The sequence below is a fragment of the Delphinapterus leucas genome, chromosome 7, assembly GCF_059928025.1.
Source record: "Delphinapterus leucas isolate spDelLeu-1000000601 "Yukka" chromosome 7, BTC_Dleu_Yukka2, whole genome shotgun sequence".
NCBI lineage: Eukaryota > Metazoa > Chordata > Mammalia > Artiodactyla > Monodontidae > Delphinapterus > Delphinapterus leucas.
This window is the reverse complement of record NC_143135.1, coordinates 13418667-13437346: the sequence shown is the minus strand read 5'-3', so window position 1 is coordinate 13437346 and position 18680 is coordinate 13418667. Positions and strand designations below refer to the sequence as shown.

Genomic DNA, 18680 nt, shown 5'->3' with positions numbered 1-18680 from the left:
AAATTCCCTGGCGGTCCAGTGGGTAGAACTCCGCACTTCCACCACAGGGGACACAATCCCTGGTTGGGAAATCCCACAAGCCGAGTGGCGTGACCAGAAAAAAAAAAATCTTGAAACACTTCATAATCTTTAAATAAACGAAAGAAAACAAAAGTTTGAAACTCTGCTGTAAGTGATAACATTATAAAGCATACAGTTCAGGGTCAGAACTCACTATCCAAGTTGCGGAATCACTTAGTCCATTTAGAGGTCAACACAGATAATAACCTCACCTATCAAAGGTCAGAAGCAGGTCTGTGTCTTCTAGAGGTCTCGGGGACCCTCATACCTGATAACATCCAGGAACACATCTGTGTAATAGACCTTTCCATCCACACTGTCATAATCCAGGGAGATGACATTGTTGAGCTCGGGAACGGGCACGTGCACATCTGTGTGGTCGCTGGTGTCCAGTGAGATACGCCGGATGGAGCCGCGGCTGGAGAAGAGCAGGTAGGTCTCAGGAGAGGGGTCACAGGTCTTCCCATCTCCCTTCAGCTGGATGCCAGTGGGGCAGGCACAGGAAAAGCCAGAGGGCCGAGGCAGGCAGAGGTGAGAGCAGCCACCATTTCTCGAACTGCACTTGTTAAAACCTGAGAAAGAGAAGCATGAGTTTTGACACCCAGCCTGGAATATGGTCTGAATCTTATAAAAGGCCCTAGTTTTTTGTGCCTGATTGTCTGCTATTCTACATAACAGGATTCAGTGCCTGGCAGGGAAGAGGCAGAAGGAGCAGGGGTGTCTCCAGGAGTCCTTTGAGGGTGACAGCACCCTGCTGTTGCAGTACCAGCCATACCCAGAGGGAACACAGCCTGATCCTGCAAGGGGGCTTAGGCAGGTCCCTGTCTCTCGGGTTGTAAAGGCATCTCTGTGCTCTGGATATATCTCTGATGTTGAGATACCCCCAGGAAGTCAGAGGCTCTGGCTTACAGCCCTAGGGGTCTTCTCACCCAGTGGCTGTGCCCTGTCCACAGCCTGGATGTCCATGAGGCCTGGCAGGTTGGACCTCACCAGGATGACATTGCTGCCAGTACCCTTGTCGGCACGGTGGATGCTACGGGTCTGCCAGTCAGTCCAGTAGATATAGGAGTCGAGCAGGGTGAGGCCATATGGGTGCTGCACAGGTGACACCAGGGTGTGCCGACTGGCACCATTCAGATCAGCAGCCTCAATTCGCTGTAGAGGAAGAAGAGGGTGAGGGGTGGCTATCAGAAGACTGGGAGCCCTCAGCGGAGATCCCAAGTAGGCCTCTCCCATATCCCCAGGCTTCTGCAAAGCAGCAGGAGCAAGACCCTCACCTCCGTGTGGGCATCAGCCCAGAGCAGCTGGGAGCTGGCCTTGTCCACAGTCAGTCCATTGGGCCACCCTAGGTTGTTGCTAATGAGCACGGTGCGGTCTGAGCCATCCATTCCAGACCGCTCTAACTTGGCATTCTCCCCCCAGTCTGTCCAGTACATGAACCTGGGCAAGAAACAATACTAGCTGGTTATCTCCACAGTTCCTGTATACTGTGAGCACTTAGCAATATGCCAAACACTGTGAAAAGTAGCTACATGCACAAAAGGGAGTTGTTGCTTAATGAATACAGAATTTCAGATTTGCAAGACGAAAAAGTTCTGGAGATCTGTTTCACAATAATGTGAATATACTTAACACTACTGAACTGTACACTTAAAAATGGTTCAGACGGTAAATTTAATGTTATGTTTTTTACAATTAAAAAAAAGTACTTTCCATGCATTATCCCACTTAATCCTCACAAGGTCCACAGGCATGCATTTTCATTATCGGCTCCGTTTTAAAGGCAAGGAAGTGGAGGACCAGGGAGGTTAAATATTGGACCCAAAGTGACAGACGCAGCTAATAAATGGTGAAGAAATTTGAATCCTGGATTTCTGATTCTGAGGGTCATGCTTTTAACCTCTACACTATACTGCCACCCTGAAAGAAGTCACAAGGAAGTGGAAGTGCCCCAGAGAGGTCAGTCTCAGTGCTCCTTTGAAGCACGCTTGCTCTCCACTGGCCCCCTTCGCCCCAGCTGAGCCAGCCCATCCCGCAGCCTGGAGCCACAGAGCTGCTCTCACCCCATCTCGTGGTACAGTACAATGGCACGGGGGCTGTCAAGGTTCTGCCACACCAACACCTTCCGCATGGACCCGTCCAGGTTGCCCACTTCAATCCGGTTGGTTCCTGTGTCTGTCCAGTACACTTTCCGGCCAATGGCATCCACTGCGAGCCCATCTGTGGTCTGCAGCCCTGCAGGAAGTCAAGACAGCACACTGGCTCCTGCCTTAAAACAGATGGGATATCTCCCCCAGCTCTGTAGCCAGACAGGTGGTCCCCGGGCTGGGAGCAAGGCCCACCTGTGGTGATGATGTCCTCGTGCTGTGAGCCATCCAGATTGGCACGGCTGATCCTGTGCAGCGTGCTGTCTGACCAGTACACTTTTCCTGGAAAGGGAAGCCTTGGCTCAGCCTGGACTTTCACCCTGCCCCCCAAAGGAACACACACAGCTAACATGCCCTGAGACACCAGGGCATGTCAGAGAGCCCTATACCCCTGAGCAGAGGATATCAAGGGAAATACAGAAATATCATAGCAGGATAGCTCTTGGCAGAGATGAAGAAGAAGGCCCCCAAACCCCATGCCCTCATAACCAAAGAGAAAGTGCTATAGAGATGGGGCAGGGGTCGTGCCAGAGGGAACGGGGAGCCCCCAGGCTCTTACCAGGAGGCAAAGGTGGTGGGAAAGCAAGGGCAGCAGTTGCTGTAAGGCAGGGACAGTGGGCCAGGAGAGAAGGGAGGGCCACACAGACCTTCCTGGGGATCCACTCCAATGGCAATGGTGTTCTTCATGGTAATGTTGATTGGTACCACCACATCGGCAAAATAAGGGATGTCCAAGGAGACCATGCGTATGTCTATCCTCCTGGCGAAGATGAGGAAACTGTTCATGCCTGCCCAGGTGGGGAGAGAAGGAAAGAGGACAGTCATCCTAGCACAGCCGTTAAGAAGATTTGGAGTAAGGCAAACTGAAGTTCATGCCCTGTCTCCATTAGTTTCTAGTTTTGTGATCCTGGGCACATTATTTAAATTGTTTAAGGCTCACTTTCATCATCTGTAAAATGGGGACAATAACAGGGTGGCTGTAGGAATAAAAGAGATCACGTACGGAAAACCCTTAGCATTGGGTCTGATACATAGTCATCACTCTTTATTAATATCATGAAAATGAATCTCTTTGAAAGACCTTTTACCATGAAGTTTAAGAAACTTCATGTTAGGTGAAGGAGGGCTTTACCTACAACCTGTGAAGCACAATTCAGAGCTCCTTTCTTGCTCTAATTCCCCAGGAAGTTAGGGTTCAAATGCAGCCTACCATGCAGCAGCCCCTAGGGAGAAACCTCAACATCCAACATCTGGGCAGCCAGGTCCTGCTTCTAAGACCTTTCAATTAAGGTTATACGAAGGTTGTGCTGGTTGTGTGTACTCACAAAAGTGCCATTTCCAAAGGAGGTACCATCAAATTGTAGATATCATATGTTCTAGTATTTACTATACCGATTTTGGGCAGAAGGAACAAAACTGACTTGTTCTAACCGAACCAGTATATTATGACAATTTCCCAACAGATAAAAGTAAAGTGTCTGAGAAAGGAGCATCTTTTTCTAATATGCATGAAGACACCATGAGACCTAGTTGGATCCTACTTCTAATCCTGTCTACCTGCTCCTCTGGGCCTCTTCTTTTTTCTAAAAGCTTCATCTCGCCCCTAAGCCTCTAGAAGCTTAGGTTTCTCAGACCACACCAGAGTCCACTTGCAGGGAAGAAAGAGAGCCACTGCTCCTCCCAGAGAGGCTCTATCTAGGTCTGTGATGCTTAGACCTACCTGGTGAACAGGTCTTGCCATCAGGCATCAGGTTGATGCCTGTGGGGCAGGTACAGCTGAAGGCACTTGGATTTGGGGACCGAAGACACAGGTGGCTGCAGCCGCCATTCTCCGTAGCGCATGGCGTGGACACTGGGTGGAGAGGAATGGGTCAATGAGAAGGACCATTGCAGAGGGAAGCAGAGGAGAAGCAAGTGTGGGCCAAGGGCTGCTTACCTGGGGGTCGCCGGCGGTGGAAGACGTGGATGTCCATGAGGTTTTCCAAGTTCTCCTGCAGGGTCTCCCGGTCCAGTCCCGTCAGCCGGTCGGCACTCTGAATACTCTTGGTCTGCCAGTCAGTCCAATAGATGCGCTCTCCATAGAGGGTCAGCCCAAATGGGTGGGGCAGCTGGCTTCCAATCAGTACCTGCCAGGGACCCAGCACTTGTGTCATGCCCCAGCAAGTCCTGACAGTACAGAGCAGTGGTCAAGGGCTCAGGTGAGGAGGCAGGATGCAGCTCTGCCAGTACCACCTGCTGTGTGACCTTGAGCTAGAGCTGGTTATAAAATCTGAGCCTTGGTCAGCCAATCTGTGATATGATCGTGACAGTGCCTGGCTCCAAGGGTTGCGTGATGATTGTAAAAGATCATGTATTATTTATATAATCTCAAAGTGTCTCTGCACAAATTACTTATTAATTACAAAAGGAGAAATAGCAACTTCACAGTGGACACCACCTTAACTGTACCACCAAAGTTGGTATCACAATGATGGGACAAGCTGACATCGGTGGCTACTGATAAGACACATTGAAAACTCAGGACACAACTTTACTTACTGTAGTATTTCTGCCCCAAATGCATAATCTGAACTTAATCATAAGGAAACATCAGACAAACTGAGGGACATTCTACAAAATAACTGGCATTTACTCTTTAAAGATACAAAGATCAGGAAAGACAAAGACAGGCTGAGGAAATGTTCCAGATTAAAGAGACATGATTACTAAAAACAACTGTGATCTGGGATTGGATCCTGGACTAAAAAAGAAAAATGAAAAAAAAAAAAGCTATAAGGACATTATCGGGGCAATTGGTGGTGAAATTGAATATAGACTGTGATTAGATAGTAATATTGTATCAATGATAAATTTCCTGGTATTGATCATTATATTGGGATTATGCAAGACAATGTTCTTATTCTTAGGAAATATGCACTGGACTATTTTGGGTTCAACGGCAGGATGTCTCCAATTTAATCTCAGATGGTTCAGAAGAATTGTGTGGTGTGTGTGTGTGGACAGAGAGAGAATAAGAATGATATAACAATGTGGCAAAGCACTGAGTAGAGCTCCCTGTGCTATACAGTAGGTTCACCTTGCTGTACAGCTGAAACTAACACAACATTGTAAAAACACAACATTGAACTAACTATACTCCAATGAAAATTAATAAAAAATTATCTTCAAAGTTGCTAACAAAAAAAAAACAATGTGGCAAAATATTAGTTATTTTGCACAAAATATTAACTAATATTAGTTATTGGTTCTTTTTACTATTCTTTTTTTTTTTTTTTTTTTTTTTTGTGGTATGCGGGCCTCTCACTGTTGTGGCCTCTCCCATTGCGGAGCAGAGGCTCCGGACGCGCAGGCTCAGCAGCCATGGCTCACGGGCCTAGCTGCTCCGCGGCATGTGGGATCTTTCCGGACCAGGGCACGAACCCGTGTCCCCTGCATCGGCAGGCGGACTCTCAACCACCGCGCCACCAGGGAAGCCCTCTTTTGACTATTCTTACAACTTGTCTGTAGGTTTGAAATTATATCAAAATAAACAATAAAAACAAAGAGAGAAAGAGGTCATGGGCCCAGTATGCAACTGGTGATTAATTAGCATTAGTGTTGATGGTTATCAGGAAAGCACTTATACCCCCAGACCACAAGCCCTATGATCCCTAGTTTCCTTTCTTCATCAAGGAGCAGGGACCCCGGGCTCTGGGGCACAGCCGCAGTTTCAGAGAAATAGCAAATGCACCATGCTGGATCACCCCTAGGCTTCCCTGGGTCCTGTTAGCTGCCAGCCAGGAAGCGCCACCCTGGAGGCTGTCACGGCTGTGGGAGGATGCCTTAGCGCCACCCTTACCTTCCTTTTGCTGCCATCCAGTCCGGCAAATTCAATCGTCTTCATGCCGGCATCAGCCCAGTATAGCCGCTGGGACCCATAGTCAATGGCTAATCCATTAGGCCACGTCAGATTAGAAGAGATGATGACCTGACGACCTGAGGCATCCATGCCAGCTCGTTCAATCTTGGGGCTTGCACCCCAGTCCGTCCAATACATGTACCTGGGCACAGGCAAGGGAGGTCTTACAAGCTTTCCAGTTAATACCCAGTGGGGATTCAGGGTTCCTAGGGTTTGAGGGTTTCTGCTTGCTATAGCTACCCCAGCCTCTTGCCTCAGTTCCCAGCCCCCTTCTGGGTTCTGGTCTTGTATCTCACATCCCTATCAAAAAGTACCCGAGGATCTTAAATGTTTCCTTGACTGGATGGGTTAAATAATTACGGTATATCAACTTAACAGAATTCTATATAACCATCAAGAAGAAAAAAATAGATCTATATAATCAAATGGAAAGATAGCTAAGATATATAGCCAAGTGAAAACCCAAGTTACAGAAGAGTATGCCATTGTTGTCAAACCAAAACCATCACCTCCACCGCTACATGTACGCATACACATAGAAGAAAATCTGGAAAAAATACCCTAAACTGTTAACCACAGTTTTTTTTGGAGAGTGAGATTATAGGGAATCTTCACTTTCTACAAACTTTAAAAAAAACAACAACAATGGATTACTTTGGTAAGCAGACCAAAAAGCCAACCAAACAAACCAAAAAACAGAAAAAGAAAAAAAATTTTAAATGTAAAAGGTTTCCTTGTCCATGAAGGAGACAGAGTTGTCATGATGCTCTGTGGTTTCTATAGCTGCTCTTGCTTCCTTGGTGCGCCCGTGAGATCTAGCCACTCTCTCTAACCTCCAGACTCCCGCCTAGTACTCAGATCTGGGGGTGGGGGGAACTTGTTCCAAAGGGGCTGGTGCTCACCCGCCCATGGGTTCCACTACGATGTCTCGGGGACGATCAAGGTTTTCCCAGATGAGTACTGTTCTCATGCTGCCATCTGTGTTGGCCACTTCAATCCGGTCTGTCCCTACCAAGCAGTAAGGGGCAAAGACATTAACTAGTCTTGGTCATTCACCCTCTTACCTCCCATGCCCAGCACAGAGCACGGCATGTCGTAGATGCTCAAGAAATACTTTGTGATAAATGCGCAATGGATATTTAGTGAATTGAATTTCAAGAAGGAATTCAAGGAAGAGATCAGTTCCATTTCGTGGAAGAGTAAGGCTTCCTCAACCCAAGCAACCCACTCTGTCCTATAATCTAAGGCAATGCTTCTCAAACTTTAGTGTGCACAAAAACCAGAAGAGCTTGTGAGAGTAGAGATTCCTGAACCTAACCCCCCGAAGATTCCAATTCAGCAGGTCTGACGTGGGGCCCAAGAATATGCGTTTCTACCAAGTTCCCAGGTGATGCTGATGCTGATCCTGCTGGGAACCACACTTTGATAGCTCTGGTTTAAGGCATTCCCCTTACCTCCCACATTTAACTGCCTAATAGAAAATGCCTCTTTTACGAAGACAGTGATGGAAGGAAAACCACGGGGCGTAGGTTCCTTATCTGAAATGACGCAAAGCATTCTCAAGCATAAGCTGCACAGCAGGAGCAGCCGCCACTTGAATAGCAAATGCCCACCTCAGACGTGAGCTGCTAACTTCAGCTCTGCAGCAGCCCAACCACTCCTGACCTACCAAGGACTTCAGGTCAAGACAGAAATGGTCTAGGAGGGGCACTGGGCCCTTTGTACCCGAGGCCAGGGGTTTAAATAAGAGGATCCCAGAGAGCCAGGCCATAGCTGCCCTCTCCATACCTGCATCTGTCCAGTACAGCTTGTTGGTGACCCAATCAATGGCCAGGCCTGCTGGGCTCTCCAAACTGGTATCCACTACCACCTAGGCAGGAAGCAAAGCTGTGTCACCAACTGGACTTACACCCCAGCTCTGGGGCCCAAACTCCACCAATTCACAGGCTGGCAAAGGTAGGGGAAGCCCTTACCCAGGAGAAGGTAAATTCCATCCCTCAATCTCTGCCCTCCCCGGGGGGCCTGGGCCCACGCTGGGACCTACCTCCTGTCCTGTTCCATCCCACTTGGCCCTGCTGATGGTGTCAGTGCTGACATCCGTCCAGTACACGTGGTCATCCCGGGAGTCCCAGTCAAGGGCCACAGCACTGCGCACGTCAGCCAGTGGGATGACATCATCGGACAGGTCCTCTGTGTCGAAGCTGATCCGACGGATGTCCATCCTTCGGGCAAAAAGCAGGAACTTGTCAAGACCTGATCAAAGGCCGAAAGGGGTCTTCTTTTAATGCTCTAAATCCAGTAACAATGACAGACACAGACGCTCACCTGTGTGACATCTGGTTCAATCACACTTCCTGGGGTCTGGTGCCCTTTGTCCCCTACTCTTCACACCTCAGGCCCCCTTTAAGCATCGGGCAGCCCGTGCTGGCACAATCAGACTTTAAGATCCAATGGAAGTAGACTCGACCGGGGCCCAGAGGTGCATCCTGTTTAAGCGTCTGTCAGCTTCATCTCAGCTTGCCTCTCCTGTTACTTTGCTCAGGCTCCTCTGGTGTACTGGCTAAGTCACTGTCAACCCCACCCTGCCTCTCTGCCTCCGTGTCCGCTTCAGGACTTCTGCTCCACTCCGTCATCTAGATCCCTTCTTCTTGCTCTTCATGACTTCAGCCAATAATGACTATTTGCAGAGCACTTACTCCTTGCCAGGCACCGAGCTTGGTGCTTTTCTTGCCTTGTCTCCTTTACCCTCATAACAACCCTTTGTGGTTCATGCCATTTTTTTTTTTGGTTCATGCCATTTTTATTCCCATTCTCTGGATAAGCAATCCTGAGGCTAACAGCGGCCAAGTAACTGGTCCAGGATCCCACAGCTACAAAGCACCGAAGCAGGGACTTGAACTCAGGTCTGACTCCAGAGATGGAGCTCTGGCCACACCTCTATAGAGCTTCTTCCCAGCTGGCTCTTTTCCATCCCCTGCCCCTATTCTGGTCTGTCTGAATATTTCCCCATATACTATTCTGCTTGGAAAGGCACTTCCTGCCTAACTTTATCAGCTATCTTCTTTTAAGCTCTGGGAAACCTTTAAGGGGAAGTTCCTTGCATCTCATTAAGACAATCTGGGAATAGCTGGGCACAAAAGAAGGCAAGGAAATGAGGTTCTCAATCAAAGTGTTGAATGACCACTGCCCCTGTTCCTCTGAATAGTTTTCCTAATTTCACTCTCTGGAAAAGACCTAGATCCCAAGAGAAATCTGATTTGAACCAGAGATAAGAGGATCAGTGGGCATACAGCAGTAAATGAGAAGAGCTGTGATGTGTGAGGAATTACCCCAGCCCCTTGCTGGTTGTGCTATACACCTGGATCACTCTTCTCTGGACTATTCTTAGGAAAAAGCACCTGCACCACTGAGCTAGACAAGGCCACCCTCTCAAGGCAATACACCTTCAGGAGCTCAAAGGAAGCCAGAGTAGCAGTTCAGGGAGCCCCCTGGGAATCCCATTATCTTTCACTCACTAGGCACTTATTTATCCAGGGCTTATGTATGCAGAGCACCATCAGAAGTCCTAATCTTACTCTATGGTTTAGGGGCTGAGAGAAAGTCTGTAACAGGGTGAGGCTAAAGGTAAAGAGCTAGGAAGCCATTCCCCTGCTTTGTAGAAGGGCCTAGAACCCTCTTGCTGCCTACAGACAAAGCATCCTGGGTGAAATGATACACAAGCCTGGCTGCAGGAGTTCATACTTGACTGGGTGGTGTCGCTGAGCCTTCAGGGACTACTGCTGGGCCCTCAGCCCTCAGCTTTTTTTTTTTTTTTTTTTTGCGGTACGCGGGCCTCTCACTGTTGTGGCCTCTCCCGCTGCAGAGCACAGGCTCCGGACACGCAGGCTCAGCGGCCATGGCTCACGGGCCCAGCCACTCCGCAGCATGTGGGATCTTCCCGGACCGGGGCACGAACCCGTGTCCCCTGCATCGGCAGGCGGACTCTCAACCACCGCACCACCAGGGAAGCCCAGCCCTCAGCTTTGACATGGGAGCCCTCAGCCTCTTACATTCTTCCTCTCCAGGGGCTACCTGAGGAGGCCAGCTCCTCCCCACAACTGGCAATCCCTGAACTCCTATCCCTTGTTCCTTCCACCCACCCTCACAAGGCATGTCCATTGAGGCAGGTGCCCTAGACCCACTTACTCTGGGCACAGGCGTGGCTGCTGATCTTGCGGAAGCCAGTGGGGCAGGCACAGGTGTAGTTCTGTCCACTGGGAAGACACAGGTGGGTGCAGCCTCCGTTGTTGTCCCCACAGCGGTTTTTCCCTGCTCAAAAAGCCCAGAGCAAGAAGGTCGGGTAAGACCAAAGGTTGGGAGAAGCGGTCCCAAGACTAGTGAGTAGTGGTTTAGCAAGGGTATGAGTTCCCTCAAGGGAGGAACTACGCCTTATCATTTTTTATATCTGCCCCACCTGTGAGCAGAGTGAATACCTGACACACAGGAAATGTCTGCATGAATTAGATGGGGACAGTGAAATTGAAAGTCCTTCATGAGTCTCAACGTTGTACTGCCCTAAATTTCCAGCAGAGGGAGGGATTCGCCCACATCAGTGCTAATCTCAAATTTCCCCGCGAGAAACAACGGCAACTGTGACAGGTGCAAGGAAGGCTCTCAGAAGCACTGGAGGCCCACCAGGTGGGCGGTTTTTTACCTGCAGGCTGGCGCTGGGGGTGCAAGGTGTGGATGTCCATGGGGAAGTGCAGTTTGTTGCGAATGATCTCCTGGTTCTTGCCAGTAAACTTGTTAGCACTATTGATGCTCTTGGTGTGCCAGTCTGTCCAGTACAGGCTATCTTCAAACACGGTGATGGCAAAGGGATGTGGGAGGCCTGGGGGAAAGCCCAGGATGACCTCAGTCTAGACATGGCCTGCCTGGCCCCTGGGCCCAGGCCCAGCAACTGTACAAATCTCACCCTCTGCCAAGGCTCCTGGGGGCTGGGACAGTGGAAGTAGGATGAGAGATAAAGGAGAGTGAAGGGAGGGCCTCACCCTGGCTAATGACAGCCTTGCGGTGACTCCCGTCCAGATTGGCCCTCTCGATGACGTGGTGCTTAGCATCCACCCAGTACATACGACGCCCGGCATAATCAATGGTGAGGCCGTTGGGCCAGAAGAGATGGGTATCGGCGATGATGCGGCGTCCAGAGCCATCCATGCTGGAGGCCTCGATGCGGGGGGTGTTGCCCCAGTCTGTCCAGTAAATGGTACTGGAAATAGAAAAAAGGACATTGCGAGGAAGGCAGTAGAGGGGGGGTAAGTACCCAGGATAGTAATCAGGCAGGGGGCTTTTATTGGTTTAAACCATGTGACTCCAACTGTTAGGAGACACATTGTTTGGTCTGCAGAGCATTTTTTCAATATTTGAATTTAAATGTCTCTAGACAGGGCATGTATTCATTTAACAAAAAAAATTTTGGAGTACCTGCTACGAGCAGGGCATATCTATCTTGGGTATTGGGAGTGCAGCAGTGAACAAAACAGACAAAAATCCTGACCTTGTGGAACTGACAATACACTAGTGTGATACGACTTAGGACAAGCACTTTCTTCTTTGTCACAATGTCTACCACCGCCTTTTGTAATGTCACACATGCACGTGCATGCGCGCACACACACACACTCTGTGTTTCTAAAACAGCTGACCTGCAACTGTAGGATCTTAGAGGACACTCCCCTTGATTAACTGCACTTAAATTTTTCTTTTTAATATTTATTCATTTGGCTGTGTGGGGTCTTCGTTGCGGCACACGGGAGCCTTCGTTGTGGCGCTCGTTCGGGCGCACGGGCTTCTCCCTAGTTGTGGTGTGCAGGTTTTCTCTTCTCTAGTGGTGGCGCACAGGCTCCAGGGCACATGGGCTCCAGAGCGCGTGGGCTCTGTAGTTTGTGGCACGTGGGCTCTCTAGTTGAGGCACGCAAGCTCAGTAGCTGTGGCGCGCGGGCTTGGCTGCCCCACAGCATGTGGGATCTTAGTTCCCTGACCAGGGATCGAAACTGCGTCCCCTGCATTGCAAGGCGGATTATTTATCACTGGACCACTAGGGAAGTCCCTGCATTTAAGTTTTAAAAACCAGAAGCTAAGAACTTGCATTTCAGGAGACCTTTCTTCTAATAATAAAATTATTAATTTTTATTTTAATTTTAAAGTAATGCCAGCTTCTTGCCATTCAACTTTGCCAGGTTTTTTTTTTTTAAGTTATTTTATGCTGATTTATTTATTTTTCGGTTGTGCCGGGTCTTAGTTGCAGCTCGCCAGCTCCTTTAGCTGCAGCACTTGCGCTTTTTTTTTTAGTTGCAGCCGGTGGGCTCCTTAGTTGTGGCAGGCAAACTCTTAGTTGCGGCATGCGTGTGGGATCTAGTTCCCTGACCAGGGATGGAACCTGTGTTCCCTGCATTGGCAGGCAGATTCTCAACCACTGTGCCACCAGGGAAGCCCCCTATTAATTTTTATTAATTAGCTCAACCCTGTGAACTAATAACAAAAATACTAAACATCTACCACTTGCATAATGTGTTTATGCCACATTTAAAATGCATCATCTCATTCAATCTTTAATCTTCACACAGCTGTGAGGTAGGCATATTTTTGATCACCAGTTTAGAAATGAGTAAAATGGAGGCATAGAGAGATTAATTAGCCCAAGGCCATACAGCCAATTACTGAAGAGCTGTAAATCCAGGTGTGTCTGAGTGCACAGCCAAGGCTATTAACATCACCCTGTGAGGATGCCCGCCCCCCCCCCACACCCTACCAATAAAGTCTGGCCCAGGTGGCGGGGGGAAGTGTCCCTGGAGGTTGCATGAGGAACCTGGGAGCTTGAGCCACAGCTCACTCACCCCTCCATGGGGTGCAAGGCAATGGCCCTGGGCTTCTCAAGGTTCTGCCATAGAAGCACCTTCCGGTGGGCCCCGTCCAGGTTAGCCACCTCAATCCTTGATGTCCCTGAGTCGGTCCAGTAGAGTTTGTCATGGACCCAATCCACAGCCAGGCCCCCTAGTGGAAAGAGGCCATGGAAAAATGTCAGGGGTTCAGCCCAGGTTCCTCTGTGCCATAGAAGCAAGGGCAGCTCTTACACAAAGCCGTTTCTTGGGCCAGGTACTCTTCTAACCATGGTACACACACTAACTCATTTAATCATCACAACAGCTGTGTGAGCTAGGTACTATAATGCCGATGAAGGTGAGGATATTGAGGCACAGAGAAGTCAAGTAACTGTCCAAGGTCATGCATTTTCTCCTCGCAGCCAATCACATTCCACTTCACGAATCCTGGCTCCCTGACCCACACCCAGGGTCCCCGACTGCACTGGCCCAGGGGTTTACAAATTGTGGCTCAGGGGTTCACAGAGGAACATCAGAAGTCCCATAAGCATTTGAGTCAAATGTGCTCAATACCAAATTCTAACCCACTTCCCTTGCTTGTAGAATGGCCTGAGATTGCAAAGTGAGCTTTTGTTTTTCTAATCTGCAAACATTTGGATATATTTATCTGGGGTGATCAGAATATTCCTAACACTAAGCAATCAAAAGTCAGAATTTAATTGGATGCAAGGCTGATAGAGAACTGTAACGGTCATCCACAAATCTCTGATTTCAGGTGGTTACATTCATCAAAACGGTCTCATTACTCTTGCTGATTGAGCTCATGTTTGCTTTACAACCAGCAGATGTTATAAACCTGAACCTATAAAATGAAGGTAGACTAATGAATGTTTTCCATATTAGAGTTCCATCCAAGATTTCACTGCGAGAAGAAGATGTTCCGCTGCCTAAGGTTTGTAGCCACTCGCCTGTTCTTTCCTCGCCTGTTCTTTCCTCGATGGCTCTGCATGTGGTGTGGCCCTGGCCCTCCCCATGGGGCCTCGTTCCCTACCTGGGCTCTCGAGCCCTGTAGACACAACCTCTTCCACATTGCTGCCATTGAGGTTGGCGCGGAGGATCCGGTCCAGGGTGACATCGGACCAGAAGACAAGCTCACGCCGGTGGTGGAAGTCGAGGGCGATGGCGTTCTCCAGGTTGTTGAGCAGCAGTGTGTACTCAGAGCGGTGCGGCAGCACCTGCCGGATGTCGATGCGGTTGGCGAACAGTAGCACAGGCTCCGGCCCTGGGACGTGGCATAGAAATGGGGCCCCCGCCAGGCTCCAGAGCTGCCCTTGGCAACATCAGCGTGCACCCCCAGCTCCAGGGGGCCCCTAGCCCACTAGGGCACGTCCCAAGCTGTTAGCATCAGTGCTAGAAGGGTGGGAGCCTGCAAAGTACACATCCCACCCCAGCGGGGTTTGGCTTGGGGCTCAGGAGGCAATTCATAGCTCCATTTTACTGCGATGGAAACAGCTAGCTCTCGGCAAATCTCCAAGCACCGGAGCACCTGGCTGCCAGGCTCAGTCCTCTGCCCACCCAGCCAAATGCCAACACCCCTTACCCAGAGCCTTGCAGCTGCGCCGGTCAGGCCGGAGTTCGTAGCCTGCTTCGCACCAGCACTGGAAAGCCCCCTCGCTGTTGGTGCAGCCCTGGCTACAGTACCCCTCCTCGGCACATTCATTCACATCTGTGAGGACGGAACGTGGTCAGGAGATCTCTGTTCTGCCATCCTCCCACCCCAACTGCCCAGCTGATGAGCTGCTTCCCTGCCCACATACCCATCTACTTTCCAGGCCTAGTGGGAAGACTATTTAACAAGCGGTCAAGGGCTTCGAGTTCACTCTGAGCTGGGCTGGAATCCCAACTCTGCTAACTCACCTCTCTGAGCTTCCGTTCCCCCACCTTTGAAATGGGAGGGATAACAATCCCTACCTCCCAGGGCTATTGTGATCATGATATGAGGTTACGCCCATCAAATGCCTGACCCATCGGAAACACAGCTGCCTGGCCCTGCTCCCACCCAGGCCCCAGCTCACCCTGGCACGTGCGTCCATCCTCGATGAGCCGGTAGCCTGTGTGGCAGGTACACTGCACTGCCCCCCGCACCATCTGGCACTTCTGGGTGCAGCCACCATTGTTAACATTGCAGTTCTCCTCACCCATCCGGGGCCCTGTGCCAGCCAAGCCAGAGATGGGAGTTGAGCCCAGAATCCTCCCCCAGACAGCCAACTTGGCATTCCACCTGGACCACGAAGAACAGCTCCTGAGGCTGCAAGAGTCACTGGGGAGGCTTCTCTTTGAAGCGTATGGGTGGGGCTCAGCCACAAACCATGGGTGGGCGCGCCCGGGGGGACACTCACGGCAGCTCTGCTGTGGGCTTTCGTCGCTGCTGTCCCCACAGTCATTGACCCCATTGCACAGCTTCCTCTGCCCGATACAGCGCCCATTCCAACACAGGAACTGGTCCGAGGCACAGTGGGGGCTTCCTGGAGAGGGAGGGAGGAAAATGGGGAAGGAGGCGGGGGAGACCCAGGTCACATCAGGGCAGGGCTTGGGTCAGCAAAAGGATGGGAGCCTGTCATTTTCTAGGGTGAGCTGGAGACAGATGAGACTCAAGGTGGGAGGGTCGGGGTCCAAGGCAGGAAACAGCTCAGACAGGGCTGGCTGAACGTCCGCATGTGTTTTCTCTCCAGGACACCGCAGTGGGACGGTGAGGGGTGTGGGACAGAATGAGAGAGCACATCCATGTGTCCGGCACCAGTGTGGCTAGGGGAGGGGGCATGGGGGCTGTCAGCCAGAGAGCAGTCCTTGCTCACGAGGCCAGAGCACCAGGCACCGGCCATGTGTGAGTTAGGATGTGAGAGGCCATTGAAACTCCCAGCCCTGATACTGTGTTCCAGGCCATGAGACTGCAGGTCAACAGATGCGCCTGGATTTGACACTGGTAACTGAGAAGAGCAGGAAAAATCCAGGTCATGGGCAAGATCTGACTAAAGCATCACCTTGGCCCAAATGGAAAGGCAGCAGTAACACCCTCTTCCCACCCCTATCCTCCGGGCCTGGGGTACCCCTGGGAGACTCTACCTGTGTTCTCACAGTTCTCTTCATCGCTGTTGTCCGCACAGTCGTCCTCCCCATCACAACGCCAGGACAGACGGACGCAGCGGCCTGACCGACAGCGGAACTGTTCCGCCGTACATATCGAGGTGGCTGGGCAAAGCAAAGGTCTAATGAAAGCCGGGCCCCACGTCAGCCCAAAGCACCACCCTGACACCCCAAAATGCGCTTTATGCCAGCACCCACGCCACTCTTCTTGACAGCAGTGTCACAGCTGGCCTATATGGCATCTCTGTGGGAATTGGAAAAAGGTGCCTTTTCCTCAAGACACTTTACTGCCATCTGCTGGAAACTGCCATGATGACTATATAAATCTACAGAGTCATGGAAGATACGTCTACTGTGGGACTGGCATCCTTTGCACCTAGCACCTCTGGGCCATGCCCAACCTACACGACTGTACATGGTGGTCCTGTCCTAACTGTCTTCAAGCTTCACCGGTGGTGGCCTCTCTCTACTTCCAGCCCAGGCCTTCGGCACCGCCCCCCACTCACTGCAGTTGCGCTCATCAGATTGGTCATCACAGTCCGCGTCGCCATCACAGCGCCAGCCCGCGTTTATGCACAGGCCACTGTCACACATGAACTCCCCAGAGCGGCAGGGCTGGTGGGAGGCTGCGGAAACACGATAGGCTTCTGTCTCTAGCTAGTCCCTGCACCCAGTGTCCCATGGCAGACCAGAAAGCCACAGCCCCAGCACCCAGGCTCTTCTATCTTTGCTCAGTAGGGACCAGGGAATCCAAAAGCTTGTCCCCTGAGCTCCTGACCCAGGTGGCACCTGTGCCTTGCCACCCCAGGAGTTCCTCCCAGACTGGCCTCCCCTCCCCCACCCAGCTGGCCAGAGCACTCACAGCAGTCAGACTCGTCCGACCAGTCTCCACAGTCATCATCACCATCGCAGTGGTAGATATCGAGGATGCAGCGGCCGTAGGCACACTGAAACTCCTCCAGGTTGCAAGGGGGCACTGGCACTGCTGAGGCTGGAAGGAGGGCAGGGGCGGGGAGGGGAATACACTCAGTCCTGGACAGAGGAGAGGGGCCCTGACTCCTCAAAGGAGCAAGATGCTCAAACAAAGAAACCAGGTTTCATTTGGGATGGCCCTTATAGACTCCCATATTCTGGTGGACCAAAGGGAGACCTCCCTTCCCACCTGGGGAACCTGTTCCCTCCCTGGCTCAACCTAGGAGGAGCCACTTCTTAAGAACCCACACTCCTTGCCCACTGTTCATGCACTCCTCAGCCTGGCCCTCAGCCCATGGGATGGAGCTCTCTGCCCCATCCCAGCCCAAGAGCCTGAGTTCTGGGGCCACTCACGACAGCTCTCCTCGTCAGAGCCATCTTTGCAGTCAGTGTCACCATCGCAGTACCAGTGCTCAGCGATACAGCTTCCATCGCTGCAGCGGAATTCCTTGTCGGAGCACTTGCGCATGTCTGGGGGGACGCAATGGGACAACAATCCTGCAGGAGCCCCACCGGCAACCCTCCTGCAATCCTCCCTGACTCCCATCCTCACTGCCCCTGGGAGTCTGACCCAGGCCCTGCAAGACACCACAGATTCGGTGCAGACTCCCAAGGGGAAAGCCGAAGCCCTGGAGAGACTGGGCCTCAGGCTCCTATTCTGTGGTTCCTGGGGGGTCTGGCTGCTCTGCCCCTCCTGCTCTCCTCCAGCTGCTCCAGGCACCTGGGCAGTTCAAGGTTCGGGCAGTGCTAGAGCCCCTGCTGCTCTTTCTCCCCACGGCCATGCCATCCACCAGCCACCCCGCCTGCCTCCCTGGAGCGCCGCTCACCACACTGCTCATCGCTGTTGTCACCACAGTCGTTGTCACCATCGCAGTGCCACAGGCTCCGGATGCAGTAGCCGTTCTGGCAGGGGAACTCGTCTTCCTCACACTCCCGCGGGGCTGTGGGCACAGAGCGGTCAGGCTGCTACAGGCAGTGGGGCCAGCGCCTGGGAGCCCAGCAGAAAGCCTTGCAGAGCAGAGCAGCCAAGCAGCTCTGATGCTTCCCAAGGGAGCCTAGGAGGTGGCTGTCTCCGGGGGCTTATCTGACCAAGAGAAGAGGTGGAAGGACAAGAGCCAAAGACCACGGGCTGGGGCATCACTTTCAAGTCTTTATCGAATTTGTTGCAATACTGCTTCTGTTTTATGTTTTGGTTTTTTTGGCCGCGAGGCATGTGGGATCTTAGCTCCCCGACCATGGATTGAACCTGTACCCCCTGCATCGGAAGGCCAAGTATCTACCTCTGGACTGCCAGGGAAGCCCCTGCGGCATCATTGTCTGACTGAAAATTGTTTCCCAGCAGAGCTTGATGGAACCTGCCCAGGCCCGCCAGCACTCACGACAGTCCTGCTCGTCTGAGTCGTCCTCACAGTCATTGTCCCCGTCACACACCCAGGAGCGGCGGATGCACTTGCCATTGTCACAGTGGAAGTCAAGAGGGGAGCAGGTGGGTAGCACTGAGTCCCGGCAAAAGAAGGGAAACGAGTGTCAGTCTGGTGCACTTACTCAGGCAGGCTCAACCGGGCCAGAAATCCTTTGGTAACTCCCTGTCTGAATTAC

At 51.4% G+C, this 18680-nt stretch overlaps 1 protein-coding gene across 3 annotated transcripts in view; it reads right to left on the bottom strand.

Moving 5' to 3' along the window:
• Positions 1-18680, bottom strand: part of LRP4 (LDL receptor related protein 4) — a 51971-nt gene that overhangs the window by 19376 nt on the left and 13915 nt on the right. For 2 of the 3 annotated variants that reach the window (XM_089914105.1, XM_089914104.1), the window contains 26 exons: positions 18461-18577; positions 17909-18022; positions 17436-17552; positions 16972-17100; positions 16616-16735; positions 16089-16214; positions 15365-15490; positions 15041-15175; positions 14566-14691; positions 14017-14247; positions 12981-13137; positions 11136-11353; positions 10799-10975; positions 10291-10416; positions 8150-8358; positions 7894-7975; positions 7008-7143; positions 6046-6247; positions 4144-4333; positions 3928-4059; positions 2855-2995; positions 2403-2489; positions 2124-2295; positions 1338-1500; positions 990-1215; positions 329-632 (listed from right to left, as the gene is read on the bottom strand). In XM_089914105.1, the coding sequence (XP_089770231.1) occupies positions 329-632; positions 990-1215; positions 1338-1500; positions 2124-2295; positions 2403-2489; positions 2855-2995; positions 3928-4059; positions 4144-4333; positions 6046-6247; positions 7008-7143; positions 7894-7975; positions 8150-8358; positions 10291-10416; positions 10799-10975; positions 11136-11353; positions 12981-13137; positions 14017-14247; positions 14566-14691; positions 15041-15175; positions 15365-15490; positions 16089-16214; positions 16616-16735; positions 16972-17100; positions 17436-17552; positions 17909-18022; positions 18461-18577 (4063 nt within the window). The remainder of the gene's footprint in view (positions 1-328; positions 633-989; positions 1216-1337; positions 1501-2123; positions 2296-2402; positions 2490-2854; positions 2996-3927; positions 4060-4143; positions 4334-6045; positions 6248-7007; positions 7144-7893; positions 7976-8149; positions 8359-10290; positions 10417-10798; positions 10976-11135; positions 11354-12980; positions 13138-14016; positions 14248-14565; positions 14692-15040; positions 15176-15364; positions 15491-16088; positions 16215-16615; positions 16736-16971; positions 17101-17435; positions 17553-17908; positions 18023-18460; positions 18578-18680) is intronic. The other variant, XM_022592079.2, reaches the window with a different exon arrangement.